Raw genomic sequence first — 11,706 nt, forward strand, 5'->3', positions numbered from 1 at the left:
CATGCAAAATGCCGGGCTGGATGAAACACAAGCTGGAATCAAGATTTCTGGGGAAAATATCAGTAACTTCAGATATGCAGATGACACCACCCTTATGGCAGAAAGTGAAGAAGAACTGAAGAGCCTCTTGATGAAAGTGAAAGAGGAGAGTGAAAAAGTTGGCTTAAAACTCAACATTCAGAAAACAAAGATCATGGCATCCGGTCCCATCACTTCATGGCAAATAGATGGGGAAACAATGGAAACAGTGAGAGACTTTATTTTGGGGGGCTCCAAAATCACTGCAGATGGTGACTGCAGCCATGAAATTAAAAGACACCTGCTTCTTGGAAGAAAAGCTATGACCAACCTAGACAGCATATTGGGAGAAGGCAATGGCACCCAACTCCAGTACTCTTGCCTGGAAAATCCCATGGACGGAGGAGTCTGGTGCACTGCAGTCCATGGGGTCTCTAGGAGTCGGACACGACTGAGCGACTTCACTCTCACTTTCCACTTTCATGCATTGGAGAAGGAAATGGCAACCCACTCCAGTGTTCTTGCCTGGAGAATCCCAGGGACAGGGCAGCCTGGTGGTGACTTAGCAGCAGCAGCAGCAGCAGCAGCAGCAGCAGACAACATATTAAAAAGCGGAGACATTACTGACAATGGTCCGTCTAGTCAAAGCTATGGTTTTTCCAGTAGTCGTGTATGGATGTGAGAGTTGAAGTATGAGGAAAGCTGAGTGCCAAAGAATTGATGCTTTTGAACTGTGATGTTGGAGAAGACTCTTGAGAGTCCCTTGGACTGCAAGGAGATCCAACCAGTCCATCCTAAAGGATATCAGTACTGGGTGTTCATGGTAGGACTGATGTTGAAGCTGAAACTCCAATACTTTGGCCACCTGATGCAAAGAACTGACTCCTTGGAAAAGACCCTGATGCTGGGAAAGACTGAAGGCAGGAAGAGAAGGGGACAACAGAGGATGAGATGGTTGGATGGCATTACCAACCCGATGGACATGAGTTTGAGTAAGCTCTGGGAGTTGGTGAAGGACAGGGAAGCCTGGTGTGCTGCAGTCCGTGGGGTCGCAAAGAGTTGGACACGACTGAGTGACTGAACTGAACTGAAAGCTTAACTATTCAGTAAGATTCCTACCAAAAATAATAGACATAAAAATAAAAACTACCTACAAAAAAAGTGATTGATTCATATGTCAGAGATCTTTGAAATACATGCCAATGTTCATCTCAATTATGTCTAATAATAATATCCTATATTGGATACAACTTAAATATCAGAAATAGGGTGATTAAGTAGATTATAGCAATAGATACATTTTTAAAGTATTATACAAAATATTGTGCAAAATAAGTTGCTATACAACCCTGGAATATTAAAAAATTAGCTATACTGAACACTGAAACTTTTTTGGAGAGTCACATCTGTCTTTTTTTTTTTTTTTCGCTGCATCAGGTCTTAGTTGACACATGCAGAATCTAGTTCCCTGACCAGGAATGGAATCCAGGTCTCCTGCTTTGGGAATGTGGAGTCTTAGCCACTGGACCACCAGGGAAGTCCCACAGCTGTACTTGCCTGTACTAAACTTCGTGGCCAGAGTCCCCACATATCGTCAAGCTTTCACAGTCTCCACGTAACTGGATTCAGGTTGGGAGACTTCCAAATTTTAGATACAGAGCAGACCTTTTTCTTTTTCTCTTTTCTTGGCTGTTCAGCTTTCAGGATCTTAGTTCCCCAACCAGGGATCCAACCTGGGCCCGAGGCAGTGAAACCACCAAGTCCTAGCCACTGGACCTCCAGAAAATTCCCTGGAGCTGGACTTCTTAAACAGCTTCTGACCCAGGGCAATTTCTCAGGATGCAATTGGAGTCATTCCCCACATACTCCTCCTTCTTGGGAAGGCGTCCTCACTTGATCCCAGCCCCTACTCACAAGCCAAGAGACTGCTGTGGCATTGAGTAATTTGTGTTTGTGTTAGTCACTCAGTCATGTGTTTGTGACCCCATGGACTGTAGCCTGCCAGGCTTCTCTGTCCATGGGGATTATCAAGGCGAGAATACTGGAGTGGGTTGCCATTCTCTTCTTCAGGGGATCTTCCCAACCCAGACATCAACCCTGAGTCTCCTGCATTGCAGGCAGATTCCTTACCCCTAAGCCACCAGAAGCTCCTTTATGGGCCAGTCAGGCTTCTCAGATGGCTCAATGGTAAAGAATTTGCCTGCCAAGGCAATAGATGTGGGCTCGGTTCCTGGGTTGGGAAGATCCCCTGGAGAGGATATGGTAACCCACTCCCATATTCTTGCCTGGAGAATCCCATGGGCAGAGGAGCCTGGAGGGCTGTACCCCTTGGGGTCGCAAAGAGTCAATGACTGGGCATGCGCGTGCACACACACGCATGTATGGGCCACTCTCCTGGCTTCTAGAGCAAGAGCAGCCAAAGCCTTAAGTGCTTGCTGAGGGAAGGGCCACGGTTCAGGTGACCTCCATCTGCAAGGGCAGAATCAGAAATAGGAAATCAGGTGGCCTTTCCTCTGCTTCTCACCCCACTTTGGGAACTCTGCTCTCAGCCAGTTCCTCTGTCTCACCATACCACAGTTTCTCCAGTGCAGTCTGGGTCCAGGGCTTCCTGGAGAACAAGGGGAGTCCTTGCCAGAAGCCCAGAGAAAGAAGAAGCGAGACCTTCCCAGTTTCTCATATCCCACCGTATGGAGCATGCTAAGTCCCTTCAGTCGTGTCCAACTCTTTGCGACCCTGTAGACTGCAGCCCGCCAGAGTCCTCTGTCCATGGGATTCTCCAAGCGAGAATACTGAAATGGGTTGCTCTGCCCTCCTCCAGGGGATCGAACCTAGGTCTCTTACATCTCCATTGGCAGGTGGATTCTTCACCACTAGTGCCACCTGGGAAGCCCATGTGGAGAAGGAGGGGGAACTAGCGTCCATTGAGAGCTTTTATTAATACAGTGTGTCACGCACCACATGAAGCCCTTCACCTACATTATTGCTTCTCATTCCCAAAACAGGAAATGAGTATTACCATCCCCATTTTTTCAGGCTCCTAGACTTCCAGAGAGTTTCAAGACTACCTGGCAGCTAGGATTTGAATCTAGCACAGACCGATGGCAAACTCCAAGCTCCAGAAGCTGAGCAGAGTCTCCAGAAGTGCAGGGAGCTGGAGTGTCCTGGAACAAGTGGGCGCAGGAGCAAGGGGTGCAGCTGAGGCTCCCTTCTCTCCAGGGTCTGTCAGCCAGAGCCCTAAGCCCTTCGATTAACCCTCCTCCCTCTAACTAATCCTGGCAGAAGCCTGGGTAATACCTCCCACCCCGAATCTGTGTGGAACCTGGCCCTATTTAGGGATTAGGTAATGGAGATAAACTTCAAAAGCAAACAGCCCCCATCCCAATTCATTTGCAGCACAGAACAATCCAGATTAAGGTACAGAGTTGGGGTTTTATTTGAAGATTAGTTGGTATTACAGATGACAGTGATACCAAAACCCAACGCTGCCAACGTGCATGCTCCTCCCCACCACATCCTGAGTCTGTCAGGTTGTCTCTGCAGCCCCAGGTCAGACGGCAGCCAGTCTCATATTTGTGAAAATTAAATCAACATAAGCCCTGGGTTCCTATTTCTACTTTATGACTTTAATATCACTCCCTCTTCAGATCCATGGCTCTGATTAATTTGTCCAGGTGGCAGGAGGACAGGAGAGGGGGGCCCTGAACTATAAAACAACTGGTCCCTGCAGTCTAAAATTAGGATCAGCCCTCTCCCAGCCTTCTTAACAGTCAGGTAATGGCCTAAACGGCCGTTGGGTACAGGGTGATGGCCCATTGTCCTTTGGAGGGAGGAGGTATTGTCAGCTGGGATGAGAAGAATTGGGAAACTGGCAGAAGTGGAAAACATGGGCTTCTATCTCATCCCTCTGTGCCAAGATGATGGGTGGGGAGGGTGCTAGGTAGCAGGAGCAAAGCCCCCCTCACACCATTGAATCCGTATCTAGGCTGGTCTGGAGGACAGTGGAAGGCAGGGATCCCTGAGCTAATACTTTCATCCTGTAAGAAAACTCCCTTGTGTAAAAGGAGGGTTCAGGAGATCCACTTCCAGTGTGTTCAATCCTAGGGGGCAGAGTGGGCTACGGGAACCAGAGTAGGGGTCATGCAAGTCCTAGATCTAGGTTAGGAATGGTCCAGGTTGGTGACTATGGCTGAGGCATAGATGAGGTCAGAAAGAATGCCCAGTGAGGTCTGGGGAGCAGCTCGCTCAGAAGAGAGGTGGGGCCCGGAAGACCCAGCTGGTGCCCAGGGGGCTGCAGCTTTAGCCCCCACCCACCCCTGGCCTGGACCCAAGCCAGGAGCTGGGCAGGAAGCATGTCGACACACAGAGGCACACTGAGCTGTGCTGTTGGAGGGTGGAGGCTGGCCAAGGGTCCAGGGCTCCGGGGACCGCTGGATGGTGTCCGGAAGAGAACAGGATCTCTGGGGAGGCTCAGGCCTGGGGCTTAGGCTTCCTGGCTTTCTATTCTTGATTCTCTTGGCTCTGCGGTTCTGGAACCACACCTGGTAAGGAAAGAAGGAGCCTCTTCTGGTTCCAGCATCCCCTCCCCCCAGGTACAGGGAAAGCAGAATCTGGAGGCAGGATACCCAGAGAGAACGGACTGTGGGTCAAGCTTAGAAACTCACTGTGCAAGTGCACCCCCATCCTGAGGGGGGTGATCACAGCTCACCTGTATCTTGGCCTCAGGAAGAGAGGTGACCCGGGCCAGGTGCTCACGGGTGCCGATGTCGGGGTAGGGCCGTGCTGCAAACACTCGCTCCAGCTCCAGCAGCTGCCCTCTGCTGAAGGTGGTCCTCTTTCTCCGGTGGGGACCCAACCCACTGGCATGGCCTGCAGGCCACAGTGGGGGGGTCAAGCCAGGACTCCCTGTGAGAGCCTCCACCCCAGTCTCAAAGCCCCCAGTAGACCCTGAAGCCCCTACTCCCCACCCCTCTTCAGACTGCCCCATCACCTTCCCCACATCCTCCCCCTGCCCACCCTTTCCCACCAGATCACCTGCCGGAGATGCATCCACTGGGCTGGTCATGGAGCCGGCAGAGTGAGGAGCCAGACAGCCATGCCAAGGCTGTGCCCACACCAGTCCCCTCCGAGTGTGGGGATTTATCCTGCTCAGAGGCCTGGCCCCGCCTCCAGGAGGTGGGGAATCCCAGAGGAAAAGGGGCCTCGTGGGAATATGGGTGGGCAACCCTGCTCCTCCGGGGCTTCACCAAAGAAGCTGGCCTCATCTCCCCATCCTAACACTTCAAACTCTGGCAGTCTATGTCTGAAATCCTGTACTTTATGAAAATCCTCCCATGGTTCCATCCAGAAAGGCATGGGTGCTCCCAGGGCTTCAGCTGCGAGACTGGGTGGAGTTCTATCCCACGACTGAGATGGGGCTGAGAAAGCTAGACAGGATATGGAGGACGATGGGGACAGCAGATGAGCCGGAGCCACCCTCTCCTCAGCAGGACAGGGAGCAGATGTCACTACCAGATCACCCTCGGCTCTGCTTTAGAGCTTGGCCTGCTCCCCTGGCCCCCTAAGAGCCCAAATGGACTTCCTAGAGTCCAGGAACTTGGAACCAGAGGAGGTTCCACAGGTACATTTGGCAGGGGGGTAGTTTAAGAAAGATGTTATTACAGTGTTCTTGTCCTCTGAAGTCTTCTGGGCCACTTTTCCAAAAGAGATGGGTGCATTTGAATTTCCTTTTGGTCCCTGCTCTTCCCTGTGTCTCCTGCCTCAGTGCCCTGCACCCCAGACCCAAGACAGAGATTTCAAAACCCTATCATCATAGGGACAGGTTTGGGGGAGCACAGTGATCACCTTCCCAGGGGCTCTTGAGTGTCTGAGCTAACAGCATTTCAGGTCCAGGATGGGCAGAAAAGCTAAGCCGCAGTCCACTACCTCCTGACCCCCTGCCCCTTCTAAGATCTGGGTCAGTGACAAGAGGCAAAACAAGCCCCAGGCTGGATAGGGTGGCTTGGTGACTCCTGTCATCCTTAAGAGGGGTTCAAGTCCCTGCTTAGCTGCTGGTGGGTTGTTGGGGACTGCTTGGTGCGGGAGGAAGGCTTGCACTCATGAGGCTCTCCCAACAGGTTTTCTGGCTCACTGAGAGGGCCTGAGCCCAACACAGGCTGGAAACAATGAGGATCTTCTCTGTCCTCTCCCCCAAGCCATCCTGACTGCCCGACTTCCCCTCCTTTACCCAGGCATACCCCTGCCTCCTGCCTTTCCACCTTGGTCAGGCCAGGAGTCCTTTTTTTTCTTTTGGCCACACTGCGTGGCACATGAGATTTTACATCCCCAACCAGGAACTGAACCTGGCCCCAGTTTCTTAACCACTGAACTGCCAGGGAATTCTCAGGACAGTAGTCTTAAACTCAGGGTCAAGGGATCTTTATTGAGCTGGAAGGAGGATGCTGGAGCAGGGAGCAGCAGTGACCAGCTGTTTGGACTCAGGCTGCTACGCTTGGCCAGGGACTGGACAGCCCAGCCAGTACTGGGCGATGGAGCGTGGGTAGGGAGGGATCACAGCGTCCACCCGCCGTGTGCGAAGGTTCACTCGGTAGTACTTGTCTGCAAGAGAGGTCGGGAGATGGGGCGTGAGACACAGCCTACCCATCCTGCCCTAAGAAGACCTGGGTGTCTCCTGGAAGGGTGAGTGAACATCCACCAGGCACCCGAGGACTCCGGCCTGCCTTGTCACCACTCAAGGGCTGTGGTCAGCCCCCAGGGACCAGGGACAGCAGGAACGACCCAGCCAGACCAGCTACAGGGCGGGCAGGGGCTCCCACCTTCTGAGAAGAAGTAGACACTCTGGATGGGCTCACAGGTGGCAGGCACAAGCCAGTCCATCTCGAAGCTATCATAGTTGTTGGCTCCCAGGCCCAGCTCCTCGCTGGAGAGCCAGGACAGGAAGGCGGATCGAGATCGCCGGTAGGGGTTCTGGTTTCGGCCGCGGCCTCGACCACGGCTTCGGAGCGAGCGGTAGCGTTTGCGATGGCGGCGTGCAGACTTAGTCATCTTGGCCCGGGGGAAGCTGGGAGCTGAGCCTGAGACATAGATGTGGCCGGCCATGGCCGCATCCAGTCGTCCCGGCAGACCAAACCAGTTGCGGCTGATGAGCTGGGGCTGTCCAGCACCACCTGCGGTGAGGAAGGGGTGAATGCAGATCCTTGGTGGCCAAGGATGGGCTGTCTGCCTTGTCCAAGGACAGCTATCAGGCTAGTGGCAGAGCCCCCCATCCCGGCCTTTCCCCTGGCTTCCCTCCACCGTAGCCCTCCCCGGTTGCCCCAGTCACAGCCCCTCCTTCTGCTGGCTGGGCTAGGCAAAGTCCAAAGTGTGGGGTCCGGGTGGAGGCAAGCCTCCCTCCACCAACGTCAACAGAAGCAAAGTCTGGCCTGAGCAACCTGAGCAAACAGCTTTTGATTGATTGCTGCACAATTGCAGCCTCTCAGGCTGGCCCAGCCCTCCCTCTACCTGGGGGCTCCTAGCCCCCTGGACCAGGAAGCAAGACTCACGCTTCCACCCTCCCTCCGTACCATAGGAACCGCCCCAGAAGAGAAGTTGGAAGATGTCCACCCAGCTGTCCCGCTGCATCAGGGCAAAGTGTTTAAATGCGGCCGGCAGGGAGCTGCCTTCACAATCCTCTTGACTGGGCTGCTGCTGGAACACATATTCCCAGTAGTGGTTGCCTGGGGAGGGGTGGCCATGAGCAAGACTGGAAAGCCCCAAGGCTGTGGAAGTTGGGAGCTCCGGTGGGGGTTGGGAGTAGGGGAGGTGGGGTGTGGAGGGAAGGTGGGGGATAAACACAGGCCCGTCCCCAGTGAAGCGTGGAAGAAACCCAAAACTGCTCCACTGTCTGCACACCCTCCTGCCCACTTCTGAGTACCCTTGAAGAAGTAGACCCGCTCCCTGCCGTTGAAGTTGTGAGCGGGGAGGGCCAAGGCTGCGTCCACATCATCCGGAATACCCCCGAAGCCGTCCGAGATGTTTCGGGGGAAGTCAGGCTCCAGGACACCGTCCTGAAAGCGCCAGTACTGACTACCCTAAGGGGTTGGGGAGGAGAAGAGGGTGGGCAGGAAGTTGGCTGTGCACAGAGGCGCAAAATCCCCCAGTCAAGGCAGGCAGCTCTAGTTCCAGGCTTGTTGCTCAGGAGCTGAAGCCTTGGGCTTTTGTGTGCTCACAGAGCCCCAGCCAGGGACCACAGGCCCAAATCCAGCCTTCTTGCCCATGCTGGTCCTGGGCACAGCTGCTCTCAACTTCTACCCAGATACTCTCAACCCTGACCCACAGCACCCTGGGCCTGGCACCTTGAAGAGGTATGTCTTTCCCTGACAGTTGACACGGGTGAAGGCAGCATCAATGGGCCCCTCAATGCCCCAGACATCTCGGATGAGTTTGGGGTATCCAGGCCTCACTGCCTTTTCATCCAGCTCATAGCAGTACAGCCCTGGAGGGAAGGATATCGTGTAAGGGGGGATGCCCCTGGGACAGACCCCTACCCCCAAGTCCTGCCCGCCTTGAGTCACCTCGGAAGGCAAAGAGGGAACCATTCTTGAGGTCAGTGAAGGCATCAAAGGGTTTCCCACTGCACGTCTCCTCCTCTGCTGGGGACTCAGAGGTCCCTAGGTCACTGGTCCCCATCCCAGGCTCTGAGTCTCCCCGCCCAGGTGGTGGGACCTCTTTCTCAGGGTTGAGAACTGGTGCCTGGACAGGAGTCTCTAGGGTCTGAGCCTGCAGAACAGGGGCCAGAGTGGTGCTCTCGGGCTGTGCTTCCACGTTGCTGTTGACGGTCTGCGCGTCGCTGTAGTCATGGAACCCGTACTCATCTTCTGGCAGATGGAACACATCCCCACGAGTCACTGCGGGCAGAGAGGGTGGTGGTGACTCTCTAGCTGCACCGGGGACCCCAGGCCCGCCCAGCCGCTCTGCACGCACCTTGGGGCTTGCACTCAGCCATGAAGTCGGCACAGCAGCTCTGGTAGTAAGAACAGAGCTCGTCACACTGACACTTCCTGGTGGCGTTGAAGCCCTCGGTGCAGCGGCCCTTGCAGGACTCTGTGAGGAGCCCGTGTCAGCTGGCACGGCCAAGCCCAGGCTACCCTTTCCCACCCCACCTTGACCCCAGTGGCCAACAACACCCTCCCGCACCTTGGTCAGCCACAACAACCCACGCCAGCAGGGCCAGCATCAGAAGGGGCCTTAGGGATGTCATGGCGGGGCCTCCAGCCTCGAGCCTGGTGAACTAGGTTCCCGTGGTCTCTGCTTTGATGCCTGAGAAAAGGAGGAAGCGGAGAGATGGGGAGTGGAGGCGGGGGAACCAGAGAAGAGGAGCTGCCTTTTCTACTGCTCTGTTTGCTCCACCTCCAGCCCAGCCCCCCAGTGCCCCGACCCCAGAGGCTATTGCAGCAAAGGGTCATGTTCCTAGAACTGTGGGTCTGGGACAGCTACGAACAGGATCCTTGCCAAGCTCAGGGACCTCTCTGAAGAGGACTAGCGCAGGGAGCCTGAAGCGCAGAAAGAAGTCCCACTCTGTCGATCCACTGGCCATGTGACCTCAGGCAAACTGCTTTATCCGCCTTAGTTCTCTTTTTAGGCAAATGAGACTAATTATATGTGCCTCACAGGGTGTTGGGAGCTAAAGCCGACAAGAAGTCCAACTCCTGGAGCAGCCCCAACTTCGTTCTACTGCAGTGGTTATTGATCTGTGATCTGTTTGATGAGGCACATCCCCGGCTGGGCAGTTCACTCACCCTTTGTGTATTTAGGGCAGTGGAAGAGGGGGTAGGAGCTGGGGAATTTTTTTCTTTTTATCATAAAAGAACAAAGTTTTCATTTCTGGGTTCATCTCTAGGGTACATTGATTTCCCCAGGCCAGTCTTCTCAGCACAGTCTGCTGAGTGAATATTAACCCTTTGGAGTGGATAAGATTCCTACTGCTGCTAAGTTGCTTCAGTCGTGTCCGACTCTGTGCGACCGCATAGAAGGCAGCCCACCAGGCTCCGCTGTCCCTGGGATTCTCCAGGCAAGAACACTGGAGTGGGTTGCCATTTCCTTCTCCAATGCATGAAAGTGAAAAGTGAAAGTGAAGTCGCTCAGTTGTGTCTGACTCTTCGAGACCCCAAGGACTGCAGCCTACCAGGCTCCTCCATCCATGGGATTTTCCAGGCAAGAGTACTGGAGTGGGGTGCATTGCCTGAGTCCGTTACTAATTTATTGCTTCTCAGCAGGCCACATCCCATTCTCCAACCTCATCCTTTCCCATAGGTAACAGTTTTGGTCCTGTTCCCCACACTTTTTGGCTCTAGTGAGAAATAAGATCCCTCTACCCAGAAAATGTCCACTTGGCACAGAATGCCTGATTTCATGCCTACTTTGAGAGGTCTATGGACCTCCTCAAGTCCTCCCACCACCTGGAGGAAGTTGTTCTCAGAAATTTCACTGATTTTTTTCTGTTTTGTAATAGATGGGGAAACAGTGGAAACAGTGTCAGACTTTATTTTTCTGGGCTCCAAAATCACTGCAGATGGTGATTGCAGCCATGAAATTAAAAGACTCTTATTCCTTGGAAGAAAAGTTATGACCAACCTAGATAGCATATTAAAAAGCAGAGACATTACTTTGTCAACAAAGGTCTGTCTAGTCAAGGCTATGGTTTTTCCAGTGGCCCTGTATGGATGTGAGAGTTGGACTGTGAAGAAGGCTGAGTGCCAAAGAATTGATGCTTTTGAACTGTGGTGTTGGAGAAGATTCTTGAGAGTCCCTTGGACTGCAAGGAGATCCAACCAGTCCATCTTAAAGGAGATCAGTCCTGGGTGTTCATTGGAAGGACTGATCCTGAAGCTGAAATTCCAATACTTTGGCCACCTCATGCGAAGAGCTAATTCATTGGAAAAGACCCTGATGCTGGGAAAGATTGAAAGCAGGAAGAGAAGGGGACGACAGAAGATGAGATGGTTGGATGGCATCACCAACTCAATGGACATGGGTTTGGGTGGACTCCGGAAGTTGGTGATGGACAGGGAGACTTGGCATGCTGTGGTTCATGGGGTCACAAAGAGTCGGACATGACTGAGCGACTGAACTGAACTAAATCAGAGGGGGAAAGACCCTGATGCTGGGAGAGTGAAAGCAGAAGGAGAAAGGGCGACAGAGGACGAGATGATTAGACAGCATCACCAACTCAGTGGATGTAAACTTGAGCATACTCCAGGAGATGGTGGAGGACAGAGGCATGTGGCATGCTGCTGTCCATGGGGTCGCAAAGATCCTCACACTTAGTAACTGAACAACAACAAATCAGAGGGGAATGTGCCTTTGGGCAATCTTCTCTATGGACCTCAGTGTGTTTGGCTGTTAAATGGGAGCACTAATTCCTACCTCGTAGGCATGATGAAGACTTAACTGAGAAACAAGCATAAGGTATCTCAAGAATTGTTATTATGACTGCATTAACCGTTAGTGGGGCAAGGGCACAGTCAGTCTTGTTCCCCTCACAGTCTAGTGTCATTCCAGCGTAAAATGGGCGACGGAGGATGAAATGGTTAGATAGCATCACCGACTGAGTGGACATAAATTTGAGTCTACTCCGCCCGTCTACCTCTGAACCCAGTAGAGGGGGTAGAGAACACGACGGGGAGGCGTGGCCAGGGTGTGGGCGTGACTGGG

The 11,706-nt window shown here is 53.3% G+C and overlaps 2 protein-coding genes across 2 annotated transcripts; both read right to left on the minus strand.

Moving 5' to 3' along the window:
- Positions 1-3,413: 3,413 nt before the first annotated feature.
- SEBOX (SEBOX homeobox) lies at positions 3,414-5,033 on the minus strand. Its single transcript, XM_061390516.1, has 2 exons — positions 4,724-5,033; positions 3,414-4,556 (listed from the first exon to the last, which is right to left on the minus strand). The coding sequence occupies exons 1-2, from the start codon at positions 5,000-5,002 to the stop codon at positions 4,176-4,178; spliced, it is 660 nt and encodes a 219-aa protein (XP_061246500.1). The 5' UTR covers positions 5,003-5,033; the 3' UTR covers positions 3,414-4,175.
- Positions 5,034-6,416: 1,383 nt separating this feature from the next.
- On the minus strand, positions 6,417-9,378 carry VTN (vitronectin). The gene is made up of 8 exons (XM_061390513.1): positions 9,190-9,378; positions 8,977-9,096; positions 8,568-8,900; positions 8,349-8,488; positions 7,928-8,084; positions 7,578-7,730; positions 6,831-7,181; positions 6,417-6,612 (listed from the first exon to the last, which is right to left on the minus strand). The coding sequence occupies exons 1-8, from the start codon at positions 9,251-9,253 to the stop codon at positions 6,500-6,502; spliced, it is 1,431 nt and encodes a 476-aa protein (XP_061246497.1). The 5' UTR covers positions 9,254-9,378; the 3' UTR covers positions 6,417-6,499.
- Positions 9,379-11,706: the final 2,328 nt, after the last annotated feature.

Source organism: Bos javanicus, chromosome 19 (assembly GCF_032452875.1).
Source record: "Bos javanicus breed banteng chromosome 19, ARS-OSU_banteng_1.0, whole genome shotgun sequence".
NCBI classification, from domain to species: domain Eukaryota; kingdom Metazoa; phylum Chordata; class Mammalia; order Artiodactyla; family Bovidae; genus Bos; species Bos javanicus.